The 24,915-nt window shown below is 41.8% G+C and overlaps 1 protein-coding gene across 1 annotated transcript; it reads right to left on the bottom strand.

Annotated features, from left to right (window-relative positions):
• Positions 1–271: 271 nt before the first annotated feature.
• Positions 272–19,345, bottom strand: si:ch211-197l9.2 (protein SOGA1). Its single transcript, XM_056239751.1, has 11 exons — positions 18,552–19,345; positions 17,243–17,467; positions 15,475–15,630; positions 13,340–13,405; positions 11,874–13,001; positions 11,160–11,246; positions 7,151–7,312; positions 6,718–6,969; positions 4,667–4,707; positions 3,212–4,556; positions 272–1,288 (listed from the first exon to the last, which is right to left on the bottom strand). The coding sequence occupies exons 1-11, from the start codon at positions 19,311–19,313 to the stop codon at positions 1,142–1,144; spliced, it is 4,371 nt and encodes a 1,456-aa protein (XP_056095726.1). The 5' UTR covers positions 19,314–19,345; the 3' UTR covers positions 272–1,141.
• Positions 19,346–24,915: the final 5,570 nt, after the last annotated feature.

Here is a 24,915-nt window from a genome sequence, read left to right as displayed (position 1 = left end):
ATATTACTGATAAAACTAATAAACTTCTCGTGCATTTATTCTTCATTTTGGTATATACATCCGACAATTATTCAAAGATATCGTTAAAGGAATAGTAGGCTAACTGGTGATAAGATAAGATAAGCGAAACTTATATCCATCCTTTATGCTCTTGTGCTAAACTGTGATTGCATTTCAGTCTCATGAAAATGTGAATAAGCAATGATAGCTTCCTAAAATGAAAACTGACTATTTTTTTCTGGCAAATCGGGATGTTTTTTTAATCACACAGTAATAAAAGTAATAAAAATCACAGGACTCAAAATTACTGATCACATTTTTCTTACAAAAGTATTTTTCTTTGTTTTTGTGGTCACAGGCAGCTGTAGAGTAAAGCCTGAAAATCATTATTAGGGTGCTGCATCCTCAAAACAAGTAATAGGGACCAATATAATGACATTGATCTGCATTTATTAACATGCCATAAAAAGTATCACATTTCAAATAGTTACATTTCTCTGATTAAGGTGCTTGGCCCCGCAATTGTTGTTTGCACAGATCATGTTTAAGACAGCTATATGAGTAACAAGCCACATTTATTAGGCATCTAATAACAATTAAACAATAATTGTCCTACAAACATTCTATTATGCATAAGATAAGATGTTATAAAAATATTAGTAAATCATGTCACAGATTTTTTTTTTTTTTTTTTTTTAGATATGTTGCTTAATTATATTTATTTAAAATGTAACAAAGTCAAGTCCATCAAGGGTCAAGAAAGTAAAAACTGGAGGGGATCTTGCTGGTATTGTGAGCTCTTAACAGCACTATTAATTCTGTACAAGCCTTATTTGTTCCTCTAGCAAATTTAATCAGATTTTAAATAACAATGCTAGAGACACTTCACTAACCCCAAAAGGTATCTGCTGACTTCTTTCACGTTTTTTTAGAGGGAAATTCTGTGGAATGGATTTTAACATGGTAAAACAGAGCTGAAGGCATAATCAAATTAATCCAAATATTAAATAAATACACGCAAAAGGGGCGGAGAATACGTCAAAATGTGTGAATGATGGAGAGTCCATGCAGGCCTGCCGATCCCTGAAGAATCCTGTCAGCTGCATCATGGTGTCAGCGCACATGATGACTCTGCTTCCCATTAGGCTTGAGGGTCACCTTTACCACGAGTTGTGGGGTATTCATGTGGACGGGGCTTGTTCTGACTGTGAGCCTGCCGGAGGTTTTTTTGGGAGGGTCGAGCAAAGCAGGATGTCAAAGAGCGTGAGCTGCAGTCACAGGCTCCATCCTGGCAAAGAGAGGGGAAAAAGTAAGGAGATTTTCTCAGCTCAGCATTATGACAAATCAAGTGACAAACAAAAAACAAAAGTTCTGGAAAATGCCTAATTTCACCTTATTTTCATCAATTTACAATTAGGCCTACTGATCCAATAGTCTTAATAGAGTGACTTTTTCTAGTTGTATTTAGTACAAAAATGAATTCACCATGGTTACACTGTCTTTGTGCCATGTACTGTAAATTTCATTATGTTTTGAAAGAATGTTTCTTTAACCCTCTGGGCTTCTTCGGTCAAAAATGACCGAAACAGTATACGTTTTGAAATGTTTAATTTTTTTGCTTCATCGGAGGGGGATGAAACTTGGTGACTTTTGTTGTATTACCTATGTGAACACACAAAAAAATCAAGGAGATGATTCGGATATGTTAAAGGGTCTTAAAAAAAATAGTCACACTTAGCTTCCTTTCGGTCAAAAATGACCGACATAGGAAATGAATGGGAAATACGAAAAAATAGGAAAACTCAGAGAAACCTTTAGTGGTACAAACTACAGATCAGCCACTGTGCAGAAAAAAAGTGTACAGCAATGAAGGGGTGACACTCTAAAACATCAAGAGTGCAAATAAGACACCCCCCCCCCCCACACACACACACACACACCCACGCACACAAACACACACACACACACACACACACACACACACAGAGAAATGAATAGGAAAGACTGCAACAGCAAATGTTGAGAAAATGCTAAACAAAATCAAAAATTAAAATAAAGTACAAAAGATAGGCTACTCTTTCTCGCTCAAATACACACACACACACCTCATCATGTCTAAAACAACAATATGAATCAAAAAGCCTTTCTATGTATTTATATAGGAAGCCTACAGGCGGTTACGGACATTACACACATTTATACATTTTTACTTATCTAAAAAAAAAAAAAAAAAGTAGTCTTTTAGCATATCTAAATATATATCTAAATAAAAAAAACGAATAAGAGAGAGAAATCATGTCTAAAACAGCAATAGGAATCAAAAAGCATTTCTATGTATTTACATAGGAAGCTATGGGCAGCCTACAGGCGGTTACGGACATTACACACTTTAAAACATTTTTAAAGCCACTGGATGGCGGTATTCTCACTTAAAAAAAATTTTGCCTGCTGCCAGCATTATATTTTATTGTGCCACGTTGAGTTTTTTGAAATTTTTTTTTTTTATAATAATAATAAAAAATAAAATAAAAATTCTAATGGAAAAAATAGCTCGTAAAAATTATATAAATAATGCAAAGTATCATAAAAATCTTTAAAAATTCTAAATAATAATAAGAAAATATTATTGAACAAAAATATATTTGAATGGTTTTCCTGGGGGGAAAAAAAGTTACATTTTAAGGCTTCGGTCTTTTTTGACCGAAGTGTAACCCCTAAACAAAGAAGCCCAGAGGGTTAAAATATTCCTTAAAAAATACAAATATTTTTTTTTTTAAAGGAAAAAAAATGTAGTGAATGTATTACACGTTGTCATGAACAGCCAGACATTAAACAGAATGATGCAAGTCTCACAAATCTATACATAATTGTACTTTGAATTAGATAAAACCAAAAATAAATAAACCAAAAATAAAGTTCACTGAGGGAGTCAGTTGTAAACGGCTCTGAATGATTCACCGATTAAGCGAGTCTGAATCACTAAGGCCAAGACTCACTAAAAAGAGCCAGTTAATAATAATCATTTTGTTCATGACAAAACTGCACATGGACACACTCAATGTTTCACAATGAGTCATTTTAAATGAGTGTTGCGCAATTATATTTTACATTTGCGAACATTTTAGTCTCAGTCTAAAACCCTGATATATCCAAACTTTCAATTTAGGTTTTTTTGGTCATGTTTTTGAACAAGTTAAACTTTGCTGCTAACCTCCAAGCCCTTGTTCTTGCTGATTGAACCCCTGTCGATTTGGCGTTGGGTTTGGGTCTGACTATGACAGACTGCCTCCTCTTTTTGGCTGTTTTTCATAAATCTGCGGTTCACGATCTTAGTGATGCTGTCATTTCTGACCAGTGGCACCGCTGGTATACGAGACGGGGGATGCTCCGATTTCTTTGAACCCACCAGTCCGACATGATCCCTACGAGCCGCTGGAGCTTTCTCCATCGCCGGGTTGGTCTTCTCTCCTCGGCCACACACGTTGCGCAGAAACTCCTGGACCAGACCGTACTTGTGGACTCCTACAGTTTTACGACCGCCAGGTTTATTGCTGGCCTGCGCTGATACTGAGCTTGGCCTGCTAGGTGTCGATCCACGTTGCGACAGAGCCCACAAACCGCGTTCCTTAGCTGCATAATCCATCCTGGAGGAGGCGCTCAGAGATGAGGAAGAGGACAAAGAGGATGTAGTGAAGGATGAAGAGGATGATGGTGAAGTGGAAGACTTAGAGGATGTAGAGTGTCTGCGCTGTATTTTCGGCGAGGTGGAATGTGGTGGAAAGCGCTCTGCAGGTCCAGGTACCCTTTCCAATGATGCTGACGTCTGATGGGCTCTAGCGGATACAAATGAGGTCACCCGGGGTGACCAGTGCTTTGCGGTATAAAGACTTCGAGGGCCATCGGTCTGTAGCCCGACTGTGGTCACCTGTGGTTGGGATTGTGTTTGAGTTCCCGTACTCACAACACTCGCTACATTGCTCCCAAAATCCTTCCCTCTTTTCCTCTCTAGAGGGCTGGATTGGGTGGTTTGAAGCACACTGGCTGTAATTTCCTTCATGTCATCACTCAAGTTGGCTGAGACGTCCATGCTATTGAAAGCCAAGCGTGAAGGGGAAGCAATACTGGAGGTCTGAAGACCTGAACAGGATGTAGAACTGATGACAGCTCTCTCCGTCAAATTTTGGCAGTCAATTGGCACGCTGCCCAGCCAGTTTTCATATGCAGAGACCCAGTCTCGGTTTACAAGGCCACAGGAAAAAGCATTGAAATGTGGTTCCTGGCTCTCCTCACACTCTTCCTCCTCTCCTGCTACCAGAGAGCTCATTTGGATCCTTTTTGCTGATGGTGGGCTGAAATATATACGAATGCTGGTCCTCTCTGGAGCAGTGTGGCTTCTCTGGGTCAGCTCCTGGTTTAGGTTCAAACCAGGGAAACTGGAAGGCATGATAGGGCAGTCCCAAGTCTTACAGCCGTCTTCTCTGTCCAGAAAGGCAGCTTCATGACTGAGGTACTTCCAGTTCTTGTTGGGTTTTAAAATGCCAGTTTTGAGAGTCATCCTGGTGGGAAAGAAAACTCTTAATTAATTAATAAATCTCAAAAAAGTTAGAACTTTATATAGATAGATATCTTGAGAAGAAATTACTCTGTGAAAATAAAAGAATCTGACCTTTCCATTTTTCCATCTTTTGTCATCTTATTTCTGGGGGACTGAAAGTGGGTTAGAAAGATGATTATTTTGCACTCATGATTAGTGTATTTTTATATTAAATATGTAAAAATATATACTTAGAAAAAACACACACACACACACACACACACACACACACACACACACACACACACACACACACACACACACACACACACACTATGTATAGTATAGAAAATATTATATATATATACAGTATATATACACTCAAATATACATATATATAGTAATATTTCATATCTTAAGTTCTATTTATACTATACTAAAATATTATTAAAACAACCTGTACAACTTGGAACTTTCAACAGAAAAATATCTCGGAGTGAATCATTTTGAGACAGGGAATCCTTCTACTATTACTTAGGGATGAGCATTTTAAGATGCACAGTAATCACTGTCTTATTTAGGGAAAGTGTGTCAGAGTGACAGTTAGGGATTACAGAAAAGAAAACAGAGAGAAAACGCTTTGATCAAGAAAAACATTGGAAAAATGTCTCTGCATTCCAATCCAGGCTTTACTTAACACCATCAAAGAACTGTCACTGTCTACATTCCAATTTTATTCTTAGTATCTATGATAATGAACAGACAATTTGTCAAAGGGAAGAATGAAACTGCTGTCAAACTGGAGGACAACAATATAAAAATCACGTTGTTTAAAAATAGAAGGTACCATCTAAAACCATTTAAAGATCCATTATGCATTTGATCCTCTAAAAATGCCTCCTCATTCCTCTCTCTCCTCCTTTCCCTCGACCCTGCACAATGTTACTCCCCGTTAACTGTAAAGTAAAGCAAACTCCTTATTTAAACTTCAGCTGAGCCTTGATAAGTGTCTCTGTGGTCACTGTGGTTTGGCTAAGCCTTTTTCAGAGAGAGAAGTTGTGATTGAAGCTGATGTCTGTGCTCCGCCTGCTGTCCTACAGTCCCAAAAGGGGATTAGCCTAAATTCTGTTGCCATGCGGCCCTGTAACACACACAGGCTCACGGGACTGTTTCAGATCTCTGACCTCTGATGCTTTAGGACTGTGAATCAAAGCCATTTGCCGAGTATTATGCATTAGTATAATGCATATGTTTTAAGCTTAATTAGACTCAATAGTTATAGTATTAGAAAATTGCATTAGTACATGGGGGATTTCAATTATTTTAATAATGATAGTTCAGACTTCGGGTTGCAGTAAGCACTACTGTTCGAACATTCGGAGTTGGTAAGACGTTTTTGAAAGAGGGATCTTATGCTCACCATGGCTCCATTTATTTGATAAAAAATACAGTAAAAACAGTAATACTGTGTAATATTACAGTTCAAAATAGCTGTATTCTAATATGCTGTTTTATTTGTAGTAAAACCATGGTTCATTTTTTGGAAGGGTTGGTGCTCAAAACATTTCTTATTATTATCAATGTTGAAAATGGTTGACCATTTTTGTGGAAACTGCGATTATTTAATCAATAAATAGTTCAAAAAAACTATTTTATTTTAAATAATAGGCCTACTTTTCATCAGTTTGATGCATGCTTGCTGAAATACAAAATCTCACTGACCCCAAACATTTAAACGGTAGTGCAGGTCATGAAAAAAATGCCACATAAGACATAAATGATTAAATAATAACAATAAGTTTCAATTTATTAACACTAGTTATTGCATTAGATATCATTAACTAATGAAAAAGTTTACAGCATTTATTAAAGTTCATTTCTACAAAAACGTATATATTTGTAGCATTTGAAAATAGGTAAATTAACATTGGTTTATTAGAATTATAAACAAACATGAATTAACAATAAACAAATGTATTAATAGATTAATATAAACCTAAATTAATAAATGCTTAAAAAAATGTGTGGTTCATTATACCTAATGCACTTACTAATGTCTCCAAATTGAACTATAATTATTATAAATTAATTATAGTTCTATGAAGTTCTATGAAGAACTATACTGATTAGAAAGCCAATTACCAATTAAATAATCCAAAAAAAAGAAAAATCTTTTTTCTGACCTGCATTTTTCTATTTTGCTTTGCTGTCTTCGACCTTTCGCACTCTAGACGCACATGGTTCAGGTGTTCCAGCAGTTCCTGCCGTTCAGAGCTCCAGTTGCTCTCACAGACCTTCAGCTGTCTTGTCAGGTCCATGACTGCAGTGTAGGACTCAGCTAACAGGTGCTGAAGCTTCTCAACGTGGTCCTTCTGCAAAGCCGCATTCACATCTGATGGACCCTTTATTCCTGCCTTCCCAGCTGGACCCTCCAGCTATAAACAAACACAAACAACTATAAAACAATGATGATGACTTTTCCGTGTCATAAAGCTTTTTTAATTTCCTGAAGTCCCTAGAGACCGAGAATGAAGAAAGATGTGATGACATGAGAACCAGGCAACAGGTTCATTGATGCTCTCTGAAGGGAATTTACACTGATCTTCTGGTTCTCACCTTGCTTATGAGGCTCTTGAGCTCTGTACACTCAACGGCCCACGCAGCTTTGGCGTTTGCAAACTGTCGGACGACAAACTGGGCTGCCCTGTGCTGCTCCCAGAGTTCACAGAACAGATCCTGCAGGGCTGTCCTCAGGTCAGACAGCAGGGCACTGCTCACCTGAGAGAGGAACACACAAGGCTGAACGTACACTGGGCAGTGGGAATTTCTGTCATGTGTTTGGCATGGTAATGGGTATGACAATGTTGATATATTTGGTCTTTGCGGAATAGATCTTCTATGCTGCTGCTGTTGGTTATTGCTGCTGCTGCAGAGTAAGTACGAGACTTGCTACTGCCAATACATACACGACATGGTGTTTTGAGCAAGTAAGACATCCTACTGCTGAACAATAGCATAGGGCTCTCAAGTGTCACGCATTGAGAGTGACAGTCACTCATTTCGGTCTTTTGTCACGCACTCCCGCCACACATTGTATTTCTCACGCGGAAAAAATATTTATAATATATTTAAAGGTGCTCTATGTAACTTTTCTACTAAAATGAATCCTTTTTTTATTGCCTGTGTGTGAAGGGGTTGTAATCACACATTAAAATGATCCACTTGTCGAGTTTTGCTTTTACCTCTGAAGGCCAGTATTCCTATTTCTATGTGAAGTCTCCGGGTCGGATTTACCGCGAAATCCAACGGATGTGACGTGCATGCGCGCTCCCGAGCCTCTCTCCTTATACAGTCTATTGTAGAGGGTCAGGGGGCCCTATCTTGCACTCGGCGCAAATGACTTTGTACACTGACGCATGTATCATTCCTATTTTGCACCCGCGCAAAGCGGGTTTTTCCCTCCACAGACGCACGTCAGTTAACTAAGAAATACACTTGCGCTCCCCGGGGCGGTTCAGCGCAAAGAGGAGGCGTGTTCCGGCGCAAACTTTCCCTCATGCTATTTTGCTGTTCTATAAAACAATTGCGCCACTGACCAGAAAAAAACTAGTCTAAAGTCAGTGGCGCGTTGCGCGTTGTTCATTATGCTATTTTAAGGGCACATGCTTGGCCATAATCAATGTAGCGTGTGCACAACGCGCATACACCTTGATTCTCTCATCTAAGCAGCAGTTTTCATTTTTGCAAATCATACATTATTACGATAGATAGATAGATAGATAGATAGATAGATAGATAGATAGATAGATAGATAGATAGATAGATAGATAGATAGATAGATAGATAGATAGATAGATAGATAGATAGATAGATAGATAGATAGATAGATAGAAAGACAATTTATTATAAAAGCATGTAGCTTACACATTTACCCAAATTATCATACGCCTGTTTAACAGAAGTTAATTTGGGTGGGTTTCTCCATCCCCAATGTCACTTCTCTGACGAGAACGCTGCTCTCCTCGGCTGTGAACCGCTCCTGGCGCGCGCCTGGCAAATCCGCCGTTATAATAGGAATCCGCTTTAGAACAAGCGCACCTGCTCTTAAAGGGAATGTGAGATGACGCTCTGATTGGTTTATTTCACGTTACGCCCAAACCACACCTATGAATAATGAAGCTACTTCAGGCCAACCCCTTTTAGATTTGCGCCAGGCGCAAGAGGCATTTATCCCGCCGGGAAAATAGCAACAGCGCCGGGATCCGCCCACAAAGTTACTTGCGCTTTACGCTTTGACACTTGCGTTTCAGATCGTTAAAATAGGGCCCAGGGAGTTACGTCCGGTTAAAGGCGCACGTTTTTCGGCTTATATCTCAGTCAATCTTTGATCAATATTCCCAAGACTCTAATCGTTCGTAGTGCTGGACGGGGCCTTTCGAACGAGCCCACCCCCGAGGTCCAACTCGCCCGGCTCCCCGAGTTATAGCCGTTCGAAATCGGGGGTCCCAGCGAACGGCGATCCGGTAGGGGGCATCCCCGAGGCCCGCCACTCTAGCGTTCGGGCAAGGGTTCCCCTGGGACCTCCTCCCCCGAATTTGAGCTCTCTGGGTCTTTGCGTTCCAGAGATACGAGCGATTTTCTTCTGAGATCGTGACGTCACCGGCGTCCGCAATTTTGCTAATATCTCCGCGAAAATACCACCAAAAACTATGGAACTTATATGGTTCTTTTCAGCTCGACTAGATGGTCCCAACGAGCTCGGTGCTCGCCGAATCCGTCAAGTATTCGCCGAGATATTTGCGTAATAGACGGTATTGTCTATGAGTTCTAGCACGAGCGCTCTTGTAAAATTTGGTTGCAATCTGAAACATCACCACTAGAGGCCGCTAAAAGTTACGTAGAGCACCTTTAATATGCCGCAGCGCCCCAAATTGATCTGGCTGCGTCGCTCTCACTATGGACCCGGCAGGAATCAAGCACGTTTCCCCTGGAGTTCTTAGTCGAGCCTGCCCAATCAAAAAAAGAAAGGGGCTTCACAATAGCCAATCAGAAAAGAGCACTATTGTATCTGGGTAAGATTTAACGCAACAACCAATGACAAAAAAGCATATCCTGGATTTGTTCATGTGATTCTGCTACAACATCTTCCGAAAGTTTCGTTTACCCACAGAGGAAACCACTGGAGCTTCGAGCATCACTTTGAGCACAGAGTAAGTCATGATCTCCTGTTTTAATGTTACAAATTCACAACTTGTTTGACACAAACAATGACAACTTGACTGCTGTTAGAGAATGATTCCCAGATAATTAGCATCAGTTTTTCATGAGTGTCTGTAACTTAGCCAACAGTTTTACAGCCTGTTCACTGCACACTTGCTCAGAACAAGTAGTCTAGGCCTGGTCATATTTTCCTTATCACACGATGACTGAGATATTATCACATTATAAACATCTCTCTCTCTAAATAGGCTTAATAATTTTATTAGCACTAAATCAATTAAAGTGTATTGCATAGTTGATGTTATAGTTGACTTTTAAAATCATGTCGTATTTTATAATTATATCCTGGCCATGGATGCATTAATCATTGCATCTGTCTTTCAAAGATGTCAGGTAAAAAGCAATTAAGCATCCTCTCATTCGCCCTGAGAGGAAAGCCCCCTAAAAAGGCAGTAGCACCTCAATGCAGTACATGAGATCCACGGGGAGGAGTCGGATCAAGATCCAAGGGGTGGAGATGGGTAGGATTAGGGGTGGGTTTAGGGATCAGGGGGCGGAGATGGGTAGGTTTCGGTATATGTAAGGTGGGAGGAGTTGGATCTGGATCCGACTCCTCCCCGTGGATTTCATGTACTGCAGTGAGGACCGCCAGGTTAGAGGATGCTGGCCCAGAGAGGGTGGCGAAAAGGGTAGGTCCATTAGATAAAGGAGTCCAAAAAGGCAACAAACACTTACAATAAACAACACCAGTCATAATCTCTCTCTCTCTCTCACACACACACACACATGCGGAAATTGAATAAATACTTTGTATTTGGTTGAATTGTCAGTGACGTGTCAAATTTTTTCTTCTGCAAGTCTGAGCAATTATTAATAACAACATAAACACTAATAATAATATTATTAATGACACCCCCCCCCCCCCCCGACCCTTTGGGGTCAAATGTCACTCTAGCCTGTCTTCAAAACTTGAGAGCCCTATACATGCATTTCCTGTAGCAGATCTATACAGGTGGGGCATTTCTGAAAGCGCCTCTACACTGCTAAGTCAAAAGCTAACCATGGATTTGAAGGTTTAGCATGCAAGCTCCTTGGCTACTGATACAGCAGGAACCAATCAGCTGTGCCCTATAGAGAATGATGCGATTGCAAGCAGGTTGAGTTAAGGGCCTATTAGCCTGCACCATCTAGAGTTTCATGACAGAACTTTGTATTTATCTTCCCCTGTTGCCCATTTTCAACAATGCTATTTGGCTAATCTATGCCCAGAGAGCAGGCATGTTCAACTACAGTTTAATGAAGTTCTTTCAGATTCAATTTAATGCATACACATTTACAGTTAGTGTTGTAACATGACTACCAAACGTTTTTGATTCTATTATATTTACCTCATTCTTTTTCATACCTGAGAGTTGCATTTCTCTTGAAGATTGTACTCGCATGCTCTTGACTCTGTGTCCTTTAGAAGATGAATCTCATTCTGACAATACATCTGAAATTAAAAGATATTTCATATAACTGGGTGTTCTTGAGTGAAATAAACTTTTAATAGTTATTGTGTGAAAAACTATTTATATTATTATTTTACATAAAATATAATTTCACACCGAACAATTTTGCTAATAAAGCTTTTTCTAAATTAAGTGATATATAAGACATACAGTACAATGTGTGAAAAATGTATAGATTATAGAGAAATTATCCAATATTTAAAAATATAGAATATTTTATTGTGCATAATTAACAATTTTCTCAGATGATCTCTCTCTATATATTAGCTCAAATTATATGTACAGTGTCAGTAACTGTGTATAAGGTTACATTAATGGCAAACAACACATTTCCACCAAAAAGCATTACTAAACACAATACAAGATAAGCTGTGAAAGATTTGATGTGAATGTATGTATATACTGTAGCCTATAACATTGTTATTGGGCAAATTAAAGTGTTTTAGTGTGTCACAGGGCCAAAAAGTGCCCAAAGTTGACAAAGCACTAAACTAACTACATTATTCTGTTATTTCAACTGCAAATAAGAATTCTTATAAAGACAATCTCATCCATCTCCATCAATTACGATGCTTGACCACAGCAGAAAATGTAGTTACCCAATTTACCTCAAACAGGTTCTTTCCGTCTCCGGTGGGTCTCTCTCCCTGCCGCCACTGCTGGATGAACCATCGGAGCTGCAGTGTGAGCAGCACTAAGCTGTCCTGGTTACACCCATTTCCACAAATTTCTTCACATGGACGTTCTTGTCTTGCTTGATTCTTTGTGTCCTCTTTCATTGCACTTAAATCTTCACCAAAATGTAATATATTCTTTTCTGTAACAGGCCCAGAGTGCTCTGAAGTAGAGTTTGACAGCACCTCCAACTTTTCTACAAGAGCACGCAGCTGGGCTTGTAACACTTCTAGTCCATTGGTCAAGGGACTTAACATGGGGTCCAAAAGCCATTGATGTGTCTTGCACTGAGGATCCACTGTCGTTTTGCTTAGGTAAGGGCCACCAGGATGGGTCTTATGGGCATATGTAGGTGATACGCCATTTTTAGCTGGGGCTGTCAGGAGCTGGATAGTTGATCTGACAAGCAGCGCTTGGTCATGGATGGCAAGAAGACCTTCTAGATCCTTCACACCAAACGTGCAGTCTGACTTACATTGAGCTCGCCCATCTTCCTCTTTAGTCTCTGCAGAAAGCTCCTGTTCCCCATCGATCGACCCTTCTCTGTGCATGTGGATAGAGTTCTCCATGTGTTCTTCCTCTGCACGCATCTGGATCTCCTGCGTATTATTGTGGATTGTCAACGCATCTGCTTTCTCTACACCATCCAGACATCCACCTTTAAGCACCTCCTCCTGCTCCCTCAATGCTAACCCTTCACCAGCTCCCTTCACCATCTCCTCTTCTTCCAAGCTTCCTCCTCCTCGTTCACGCAGTTCACTCATCTCTGCCCGCAAACCACGGTTCTCTACCTCTAGTTCCACAATTCGACGACTCAGCAGCGTGGCTTCTTCTTCCACCAGCCGCAAGTGAACTTTGACCTCTGCTTCTCGGGTGTGGGCGGAGTTAGTGGTGCCCGCTGCAGCCTGGTTTTCATCTACATCACCGTATAAAAGACGGTATTTGGCAAGCTCCTCCCGCATCGCCTCACTCTCCAGGGCCATCTTTGTTAGCTTCTTGCACATGAGCGCAGACTCTTCTTTGGCAAAGTGGAGCTGGCATTTCAAATCAGCACTGTCATCCTGCAGAGAACACAGGTGTGTTAAAATGGTTGGCATAATTTTAACTTTTACTAATACATTAACACAGCAAGGCTACCTTGGCTATGATCACTATGGCTAACAGGGTTGTGTCACTAATAATTGAATTGAGAATGCATTTTAAAATCTTATTCAATTCCTGAAGTGAATATTTGAAGTGAATTTGAATTGAGATGGCAAACATGATGCAGAATGGAATAGATTAATGGATGGATAGATGGATAGATGGATGGAAGGATAGAGAGAGGGATGGATGGATGGATAAACCAGCCCTAACCTTCACAAATCAATCGTTTACACTAATGTAACTTCCAACTCACCTGTGGAGAGAGTTTCTTTTCACTCTTGCTGGATGTTGATCTCAAACTTCTTCTCTTTAGAGAATTCTGTGAATGACCACATCCATAATAAGTCTAAAAACATTTTAACAGCTTATATAACAGCTTACTATGCATATTATGGACATTGCAATTTGTCCCCTAAGATAATGTCCTCCTATGGGCATAAGTGTTCATTTGAGTTATGTTCATCATGGTTGTTATTTTCCATCATACCACTGTCCAATGCATTCCAATTTCCAATAAAATGTGTGACTGTAAACAAAGTATGCACCTAATAAACACACTTAATCATGTTCGTGTGAGCTGGCAAGAACTCCAACTCCATAACTCCACCAAACATCTATACAGCTCCAAGTATGTCAAGAATGCTGGCTAGAGTCAGTCTATCTGTCTGCTGCTTTGTCTGGGTCACTCAAACCCTTAAAAGTACAAAAAGCAAAGGAGGAGCATGTAGTCTCCATATTATCCTTAAATGTTAAAAATAACCTTATTGATTCAATCCAAACCAAGACTGAACTGTCATAATTTAACCGTAACTCAAGATAAATGTCTTTTAAAAGTACAGATTGTTGCTTTTGAGATTATAAATCAGTAATTTATCTTGTGGATCAAGTTTGCAAAAATATTTTTGACCGGATGGATGAGTAAAGTGTTCGTATGTAGATCATCATGTTTCAGGTAGTGTCAGGCTCACACGAAGCCTTGATAATCTGGTTGTAGCTGATTTGTTCTGCTGGTAAGGATCAGGAATGGGCAGCAGCTGTTTGAGCTGAGCTGCACGGATCCACTTCTAAGCGCTGAATCCTGGATTAAACTGAATGCGTGCCGTTATTAAAGACCTACAGGCCTTCATTGCCAATAAAAAAATTACTTTTTTCTGTGCATTATGTTGGCATAATGGTGGAAAACACTTTTTTTTATCATTATGAGATAGTGAAACTAAAGAACACGCCTTCTTGCTAGTATTTTTAGCATGCATGTCGTAACTGCATATCATAAGACCCACATTGGGTTGGACAACGACGAAGATCTCCCCTTCAGATGTATTTATAAGTGGCTGCTTTCTTACTCTCTCTTCACCCTTGTCTTTCAATTTACCCTTTTTTTTTGCTCTCTTCTTCCCCTCATGCATCCACAAGTGAGAATGACAGCTGTGGTTTGAATTCAGACCCTTAGATCATTCTATGCCCTACCCAAGCAGTCAGCTGTTGGTTACACCCACTACATACAGTTGGGGTAAAGGTCAGATTGTAATCCTAACGGCATCATGAAATAAGAAACAAACCAGAATTGCTGTAAAGTGATAGAAGTCATACTTATAGTGATATAAAGGACATATATAAAGTACGTACAGTATTTTAGCATTCAAAAGTTTCCGGTCAGTCATTTTTTTAAAGAAATAAAAGAAATTAATACTTTTATTCAGCAAGGATGCATTAAATTGTTCAAAAGTGACAGTAAAGACATTTTATAATGTAACAATATATTTCTATTTCAAGTAAATGCTGATCTTTTAAACTTTATATTCATCAAAGAGACCTGAAAAAAACGTATCACGGTTTACACAAAATTATTAAGCAGAGCGAATGTTCCTGACATTAATAATAGTAAGACATTTTTTATAATAGTACATTCCTTGAGCACCAAATCAGCATATTAGAACGATTTCTGAAGGATCATGATGTGACGCTGAGGACTGCTGAAAATTCAGCTATATTCAGCTATATATACTGCTGAAAATTCCTGTATTCCATCACATTTAATTTAAAATATATTAAATATGAAAACTGTTATATTAAATTGTAATAGTATTTCACTATATTACTGTTTTTAAGATCCAATAAATGCAGCCTTGTCAAAATTGATTTTGACTTCTTTCAAAAACTATTAAAAATCTTTTAATAGCAGACCCTAAACTTTTGAACAGTAGTGTGTGTGTGTGTGTGTGTGTGTGTGTGTGTGTGTGTGTGTGTGTGTGTAGTGTATACTGTGTATATATATATATATATATATATATATATATATATATATATATATATATATACTGTATGTATAGTACTATACAGTATATACATATATATATATGCACACCAAAGTTTTTGTGGTGGTAGCACCTGTGATTTGTCCATCTCCGCCTGCAGGACCTGCTTCGCCACCTCCAGATCCTGCAGCCGTTCACGCAACTCCTCGTTTTCCCATTCTAGCTGTGAATTTTTCTTTTGAATGGCCTCAAGTTCGCTGTGCAGGCGAAGGGACACACTTTTTGCCACCTGGGAAAACAGTATTCATATAGAGTTAAGTAAATACACTGCAAACCATGTGTCATTGCTAACTATCCAAAAAGACGTTGATGTTAATACGATAATGATCTCAAGCCCTTTCATTCTCTTGGGGAATATTATTAGACACAAGAAGCTCTATTTAAAGAAAATAAATATCTGATACTTTATAGGGAACATTGCAAAATGAGGATTAAGTTACTATGTTTCAGCTGTGGTTTGTGACATGAGGATGTGAGGAAGTAAATGGATAAGTTAATGGTTTGGGATTCAATATGGGTCGACTCTCCAACGATCTCCCTCCTTTGCTATCCTTTGCAAAGCACTCATCCTGTAGATGCTCAAAGGGTTGCTAACAAATGCTAATAATGCCAAGGGAAAACTGTTAGAGTGCATGTGATTATGCCATGGCATCAGCGCATGACTCTGTGCTTTTCTTTTTTTATAGCACAGGGCGATTATTATCACCATTGAATTCAAGGAGAAACTCCACAATCTCGGATTTCTCTGTGAAAAAAAGTTAGTTAATGATGAGAATGTGGAGTAGAGCAGACACTGAAAAGGATGCTGTGAGATATCAGGTTGCAGGACACTCCAGTGGGGGCTGTTGAAGACTGAATAACTTGACGGAGTGCTGGTGAGGACGCTGAGCAGCGATGGGCACACACACACTGGCCCAGTTTGTGAAAGGAGGGTATCTATTTCTCTTACATGCCTTTAAAATAGACTGGTCATGGACACACACACACACACACACACACACACCAGCTGTGCTTGGACACTTCCCCTCTCAGATACTATGGCTATAGTCCTTGACACATATACCATACACATGCAAATATACACACTCTTTCATTCAACCTTGATTCTTGAGTAATACTTCACATTGTGTTTCTACGAAAACATTTTCACACTTAATTCAGTGCAAACAAAGGGCCTGGAAGAAACCTGAGGAGTAGTCTGGAGGAGGCAGATTTCAAAAGAAAACAGCCATTTCATATGGGTCGCCCTGCTGTGTAGATTGGTTTTTAATTTGTAACGTTCCTACACAAAGCTCTGTCGCTGATTGGCTGAGAAGTTCAAAATAAAAAATGCTTATGCTGTGAGTGGCCCACCACAAATTACAGATTGTCTGCCAAACAGAAAACCGAGGGCTTTTCTACTCATTTTACCAGTTGGACCAACTCCAAAAATAAAACCACTCACTACACATGTCAAACTATAAAACAAAGCGGCATTTTGACTCTCACTAAAACAATTCGGTAACAAACCACAATGGAAAGATTACACAATCCATCTGAGTGCATGCTGATTCATAAAAACAGAGTTTCGACTCATATAGTTACTTACTATTAAACATTTAATTGGCACTAAGCAGTGTTAAGCGATTTTGATAAACATCCTGTCCCGATGAATGCCATGGACTGCATCCAAAACCCTAACAGTGGGTTTCCTGTACACACATACACCACTGTAGCTTAATTGCACCCAAATCATGAGGGAAATATTTATTTAATTACACCCTGAATGTCTCATACAAGTACTATCTCACACAAACACACTCAACATCAGCAAATAATGACTGTAAGCAGCACATCCTCACCCTAATGTCATACTCAAGTGTTCTGATAAGCTCGCCGTCCACCTGTCCCGTCTGGGCTACACGCAGGCTGCGTCTCTCAGCTTTCCTGAGTCGGTACTGCAAGATGCGACAGGCCTTATTGGCCTGTTCCAGCTGCTGTCGGAGTTCCTGCAGCTGGTAAACATCCTCCTCCATGTACATGTCTCTCATCTCCAGCATCTCTGAACGGAGCTCCTCCATTTCGTCCTAAAAAGACAGCCAAAAATGGTGTATGTAAACTTCCTCAGTATTGTGGCAGTATTGCACCTACCATAAATGTTTTGAAATGAAACTTTTTGGAAGTTTCAATTGGAAAACATGAGAAAAATCTATGCATTCTACTTCAGTCTAAACAAAGCATGTTTGTGCATAAAAAGAGTGTTTCTTATATCACTATTAATTTTGGCCTCCAACCAATTCGCCCAAGCCAGCATTGGTCTTACATGTCGAGTGCCAGCATGTTGTGCACATTAACCCAGAGAACTGGGTGCATGTCAAGAATGATGCACTGTCCTTCTCAGTGATGCATTGATGGACTTTCTGTTGACTTCTTGATTTCTACTGAGACACCTTGCACTTAATCAGAGTAAAGCTTGTCTTGTTCTCTCTGTGAACCCGTCCTTCTATGCATGTCAGAGACAATGAGGGATGACACAAGCCAATTAGTGAAAGTGTAATCTTCTAAGAAGAAAGTAAATCTTACAGTATAAGCCATATCACGTGCAGTTTATTTTTGCTTTGTTTATGTGCCTGTTAAAATTTTGTTATGTGTAGCAGACACTTTAACAAACATGATGTGTTCCGAAATAGTTTGCTTTAACAGTTTTAAACCACAGGGGGAACTATGGGTTTTGATTTTGGTATATTCATAATGAAACACAAATGTGTATAGCTAATTTTTTTAAATACAATAAATTCTCCTAAGCACAAATTGCTTCCTTGAAAAGTTTGCAGAATTAGGATTATGTAATTTAAAACATCTCATGAGTTTAAAATGTTTTTTGAACATTGTAACTGGTTTGTAACCTGTCCAAGGCAGACTGCCAGCTCTAAGATCTAGCACATCATGTGACATGGTCTATGCCATAATGGCTCATAAAAGTATGATGCACCTAAAATCCATCAAAACAGGCTGTTACAGCAAAGATACCTAAAACAAAAATAATTAAACACACTTTTGCAACAATACCATGTTTTGTGGCCATCTTGCTTGAACTCACCCTAATTTACACCATGCAAAAATGATGAATTGATTGGTTGATGAATTTATCAACCAATCAATAAATCTCACCTTTAAATATTCATTTTCCGATCTTAGGTCGTCAATCTCTCTCAGCAGATCCTCATGCACCCCATCAGCAAAGTCTCCAGTCAGATCCGGAAATTCCACAGATGCGCTCAAGTTCAAGCGACTGTCCATGGAAACGTAGGACCGGTCTCCAGGAGAGATGCTTCCCTCGCCGAAGCCAAACCCCGGGGACAGGGTGGCATTGATCAGACCATCATCTTCTCTATGTTCTGATATTGGCTCAGCTAAACCGTCCATCATCTCTTCGTGGGTTCCTCTGTGACAGACCTCACCACACTGGACATCAGTGGACTGCTTTTGCTCCTCAGATGCGTCCGAGATCTCAGAGCTGCTGTCCGTGGAAGACAGTTTCCCGGTAGCACAGCCAGAGTCCTTACTCAGGTCATCAGACGTGATGCTTCCATCCGATAGCTTTCTTCTCCCGGAAGATTTACTGCGATTGCTATCGGAGCGTTTTCTCGACTCTGGTTTCATCATCTCCGTTTTCCCAGCATGGATGTTTGGCGTGACAGATAATCCACGCTTTGGTTTCTTGGAGTGAATCTCCTTAGTCTTGTTCTGTGAGGGAGCTGCGTTCGCCTGAGGTTGTTTTGACGTCATGTGTTGCACATGGTGCCGGTGGATTTGTCTTGACTGCTGGTGGCTGACCGCGTCTCCTCCACAGGCTTTATTCTGCCCGTCCCGTCCGTGCTGGGATGAGCGTGCATTAGACTCAGGATTGGCATCAACTTTGGTCTTTGTCATTGTCGGAGTTCAAATATGAGAATCTCCTCTTATTCACCGTTCATTGCTTATGTGAAGAAAGACAATTACTGTGCGTTTATGTTTCCAGACAGTATAATGAGATGAATAAATGCCAGTAGAATCCTCTGAAGAGTTTGTGTGAGATGAGGAAAAGTTAAGGTAAATCCGAGTAAAGCCGTTAGTCTAGTGGTTCAGTGAATATCTTTACTGTGTGTGGCCATATGTGCCTTTACAACTTCAAAATCTCCGCCCCGAAAACGGAGCCTCTCTCTCTCTCTCTCTCTCTCTCTCTCTCTCTCTCTCTCTCTCTCTCTCTCTCTCTCTCTCTCTCACTCTCTCACTCTCTCTCTCTCTCTCTCTCTCTCTCTCTCTCTCTCTCTCTCTCTCTCTCTCTCTCTCTCTCTCTCTCTCTCTCTCTCTCTCTCTCTTCTCTCTCACTCTATCTGAGTCAGAGTTAACTCAGCTTTACTGGCATGATGGCGAACAGCTAGAAGTGCCAAACCATTGCTTTGATAAATAAAATTATAGATTTTTTCCCAGACACCCCTGTAATGCATATCTGTTAAATAGCCTACTTAATTGAGTGCACTTTTATTTTTCTTATTTATTGATTCATTCACATGGTGGCCTATAGGCTATACATACCGATAACTGATATCGGTAACAGTGTCTATATTAGCCTATCATTCACTCATACAATCTAATAAGATGTAGGCCCTAATGCTTGATTGATAGCTAAATCTCTTTTATATAGGGCTATCATGGCCTTCTGCTTGCAAACGGACTCTTTTGAGGAGACAGTGGATTTCCAAATTTGTTGTCCTGATTACACACACACACACACACACACTATATATATATTATAATTTATTTATAGCATATATATATATATATAAATTGGTTTCAAAAGAAAGAAAGTTTATCACAACTCACACACTTCTCAAAGGCACGGAACTTAAAAGTAAAAAAAAACATTGCTCGGCTGACATCTAGTGGCTTCAAATGAAACGGAAGATCCGTCCACAGAAACACACGTCACTGCAGTCTGAGAACAGCAGGGCAGACCCGATTCTCAGATTCAGCCCCGGACAGACCCGATTTTATGGCGCTGACGATCGCGTATATCCCGCCCCAACCACTACCATTCAGCTACTATGGTGTTATATGTGTGCCTCAATCCTGAGCGAGTAATTGTAAGTTTTGAGCACAGAGAACTATATTTTGCAAGCACAGTGCATTATATTTTGAACAGAAATTAACAATCGCAACAACAAAAAAATCGTTTGAGCAAAGAAAAAACGATTCCGTGCTCAATAAATGTATTTGCTATTATCCATATTAACGTGCAATAATAACCCTTCTCACGCAGTTTACAGGTGCTCTCTCAAACTTATTCTCTGCGCTCCTGTCAAGTCCCTCTCTCTCTCTCTCAACCTCTTAATTCTGTGCGCTCTCAACTCTTGACACACGCTCGCTCAACTTGCAACAGCGTTACAAGTGTGCCACAAAATCAACCAATCGGAAAATTAAAGGTCAATTGTGATTGGCTGTTGGTCTCCAATCAAATCGCTAGTAGAACCAAAGCCCGTCTGGTAGAACTATCTACTACAGCATCCCGGAAGCTTACTGAAAAAAAAAAATCGAAAAAAATAACTATGTAGTATTCTAAGATGCAAGGTAACGTACTCGGTTACTAACGTAACCTCGGTTCTCTCTTGAAGAGGGAACGAGTACTGCGTAATATCTTACGCTAGGGGAAAACCTCTTTTCCACGAGATATTGAAGCCAAAAAATTATCCTTAATTTTGAATTCATGTAAAACGTGTTGCGGCAGCATATAGACATAGGCAAAGGCGGCTTGCGTGCCTATTGGCTGTCCTGCTGCAACTGCAGCAGCCTATCGAGAGAGGCCCTTCGGTGACGGTCCAATGGGGGCACTTCCCGCCCACTGCATCACCTTCCCGCCAGAGTAGGCGTGGCCTAGCCCTATAAATATGGCTCAATGGGCTGATATCAATGGTTTTTCATCGCCGAAGCGAACCAGAGTGTGTTGCAAGCACGGCAAGATTCTAGAGAGAATCGAGGTTACGTTAGTAATCGAGTACGTTCTCTTACGAGAGGTTCTCTCGTACTGCGTAATATCTTACGCTAGGGGAACACAGTGTAAAACGCCGTGCATCCTGGGATCCAACACCAAAGTCCCAAGGGCAGGTGCCCGGGGCTCATATAATGTACAATCACCAAGGACTCACAGAGAGTCTGAGAAGAGAGGCTAACAGCGTCATTCCCAATAAGTTAGCATCCAAAGGAGCTAATCACTGTCACAGTGTTTCACACAGTCGGGGTGAAAATTCGGCCCGAACTGTGTAACAGTATGGGTCTTACTTTTGCCCATGGGGTAATTTTATCAGTCAGCGAGCGGTGCTCGAGCGATTGTAGTATTCTGCGCCGAAGCAGTGGGGAAGAAAATGCTTGATTTTATACCGACAGTAGTTTAGCCTGTGAGGCGGGAACCTCTAGGTTATAAAACCTTATAAATGTAAACGGGGAGGCCCAGCCTGCCGCCATATAGATATCTTGTAAGGCAATCCGCTAGACCAAGCCCACGATGAGGCCATGCCTCTCGTGGAGTGCGCTCTAACACCTAAAGGGCATTCAAGGCCTTTTGACCTGTATGCCAGTGCTATAGCGTCAACTACCCATCTGGATAGGCTCTGTTTCGACGCGGCTAGTCCCTGAGTACGTCCGCTGAACGAAACGAAAAGCTGCTCGGTCTGTCTGAAAACGGACGAGCGAGACACATAAGCTCTTAATGCCCTGACTGGGCAAAGGAAGCACTCGCCCTTCTCCTCGTTATGAACCGGCAGGGCGGACAGGGAAATGACCTGGGCCCTGAACGGCGTATTGAGGGATTTAGGCACGTATCCGTGTCTTGGTTTGAGTACGACTTTTGAGCCATTTGGCCCAAATTCCAGACACGTCGCGCTTACTGAGAGCGCTTGCAGATCCCCTATGCGCTTCACTGAAGCGAGCGCTATGAGAAACGCTGTCTTGAATGACAGGTGTTTCATGTTCGACAGGTGGATCGGCTCAAACGGGGCACCTTTCATGGCTTCCAGAACCGTGGAAAGCTCCCACATGGGGACTGAGCGGGGTCTGGGAGGATTTAGTCTCTTAGCTCCTTTTAAGAAGCGGATGACCAGATCATTTTTCCCCAGTGACTGGCCAGTCGCGGGTTTTGTAAACGCAGCTATGGCCGCCACATAAACTTTAAGCGTGGATGGGGTTCTACCCTTATCCAGCAGCCCCGTAAGGAAGGAGAGCACTTCCGTAATCCCGGAGTCTGGGGGTGAAAAGCCTCGGGCTCTGCACCAGGCACCAAACACTGACCATTTCGCGGCATAGAGTCGTCTATAGTGGACGGCGCCCTGGCCTGCGTGATTGTGTTTAATACTCCCTCTGGGAGGTTTGCGGGTACCCGTTGATGACCCATGCGTGCAGGGACCATAGCTCCGGGTGAGGATGCCAAATCGAGCCCTTGGCCTGAGAGAGGAGGTCCTTCCTCATTGGTATTGGCCATGGGGCAGCACTCGTCAGCTGCATCAGGACTGGGAACCAAGCTTGGTTCGTCCAGAGCGGAGCCACAAGGAGCACTGAGCATCCGTTTTCCTTGATTCGTTTCTAGCACCTGAGGCAGGAGCGAAATCGGAGGAAAAGCATAGAGCGGGCAGCGTGGCCAGGCGTGGGCCAGCGCATCCTTGCTCTTGGAGAAAAACTTCGGACAGTGAGCGTTCTCTTGAGACGCAAATAGGTCTATCTGCGCTCTGCCGAATGTCTCCCACAGCAGGAGGACCGTCTGCGGGGATGCAGAGACCATTCTCCTGCTGGAACATTGCTTCTGGACAGTCTGTCTGGCCCCAGATTCAGGTAACCAGGCACATGTGCTGCTCTCAGTGAGCGCAGATTGTGCTGAGTCCAGACCAGGAGGCGTTCCGTCAGCCTGAAGAGTTTTCGGGATCTGATGCCGCCCTGGTAATTTATGTAGGCTACCACCGACATATTGTCCGAGCGGACTAAGACGTGGTCTCCCTTTATTCGGGGACAAAAGAGCCTCAGCGCATTGTCGACTGCCATCATTTCCAGACAGTTTATGTGTAGGAGCTTCTCTCGTTCTGACCACAGGCCAAAGAACGGTCTGCCTTGGTGCAGCGCTCCCCATCCAGAGGTGGAGGCATTCATGGACACCACCTGCACACTCGAGGAAGTCCCCAGGCTTACCAGGTGTAAGCCTGGGGCGCGGTCTCCTTTATAGGAAGCACTGGTACCAGTTGGTCGCTCTCCAAGGTAACAGAGCTGAGACGCACTTCTGGTCGACCTTGAGGCGAAAATGACCGGGGGCCCAGGCTCGAGGAGGTACTCGTGCCTTTAGCCACCACTGCAGTGGGCGCATACGAAGCAGACCCAGCTGGAGCACTGATGATGCTGAGGCCATGAGACCCAGCATTTTCTGAAACCTTTTGAGCGGGACTATAGTGCCGCGGCGGAAGGATTTCGCGGCGCGCTGAATGTTCAGCCTGCGCTCTGGCGATAGTCGCGCTGTCATAGACAGCGAGTTCAGTTCTCTGCCCAGGAAGGTTATTTCCTGACTGGGAAGCAGCGAACTTTTCGCCCAATTGACTGTGAGACCCAGATTCTTGAGGTGCTCGAGTAATATGGCCCTGTGTTCTATGAGCTCTGAGTGAGATCGAGCTACAATCAGCCAATCGTCCAAGTAGTTCAAAACTCGCATGCCCCAAAGTTTCAGGGGTGCGAGAGCCGCGTCCATGCACTTTGTAAATGTACGGGGTGCAAGAGACAGGCCGAACGGTAGGACTGTGTATTGATATGCCTGGCCCTCGAAGGCGAATCTCAAGAAACGCCTGTGACGTAACGCTACTTGTATCTGGAAGTAAGCGTCCTTCAGATCTATTGAGATAAACCAGTCCCCTTGGCGAATTTGCGCGAGGATTTTCTTGGTTGTGAGAATTCTGAACCGGCGTTTCATAAGCGCTCTGTTCAGCTGTCTTAGATCTAAAGTGGGTCTGAGACCCCCGTCTTTTTTCAGGACCAGAAAATATCTGCTGTACAGACCCCCCTCGCTCTGAGCTTGAGATAAAGGCTGTATTGCCCCTTTGCTCAATAGTGTCGCTATTTCGGCTCGAAGTAGATGGGCTACTTCTGTTTTCACCGTGGATTCGACGCGCGCCGTGTAACATCGGGGGCGTCGAGCGAACTGTAGCGAATAGCCTCTTTTTATAATGTTCAGCACCCATTCTGATATCCCGGGAAGCTGTGCCCACGCGTTTGCATTAACAGCTAGGGGTAGAATGGTAATTGGGCTCTGGTCGTGACATAGGGATGACAAGGGAGCCCTGGCGTGCTGTAGTGTGAATAATGCGTTCGCAGTGACTGAGGCGAGGGGCGCGCCGATCACGGCGGGCAGCCTGGCCGCACTCATTTCCCTTATAGCAGTCTGCTGAGAAAGAGTGAGCGGGGCAAGCCCCGTGGGCCTTAGCATGTCTGTGAGTGAATGTGGGCGCGGGACAGCGGGCACATTTACTGC

Source organism: Rhinichthys klamathensis, unplaced genomic scaffold, assembly GCF_029890125.1.
Source record: "Rhinichthys klamathensis goyatoka isolate OS25496 unplaced genomic scaffold, OSU_Roscu_1.1 h1tg000020l_1, whole genome shotgun sequence".
NCBI lineage: Eukaryota > Metazoa > Chordata > Actinopteri > Cypriniformes > Leuciscidae > Rhinichthys > Rhinichthys klamathensis.
This window is presented reverse-complemented; position numbering and strand designations above follow the sequence as displayed.

Bases quoted from the DNA above. Each gene is read 5' to 3' on its own strand.
- si:ch211-197l9.2 (XM_056239751.1), bottom strand. From the start codon at position 19,313: ATGACAAAGACCAAAGTTGATGCCAATCCTGAGTCTAATGCACGCTCA. The intron at 13,406-15,474 runs GTGCTACCACCA...GGTCATTCACAG, and splicing joins CGGAGATGGACAAATCACAG to AATTCTCTAAAGAGAAGAAG. The intron at 13,002-13,339 runs GTGAGTTGGAAG...TGTTCTCTGCAG, and splicing joins AAAAGAAACTCTCTCCACAG to GATGACAGTGCTGATTTGAA.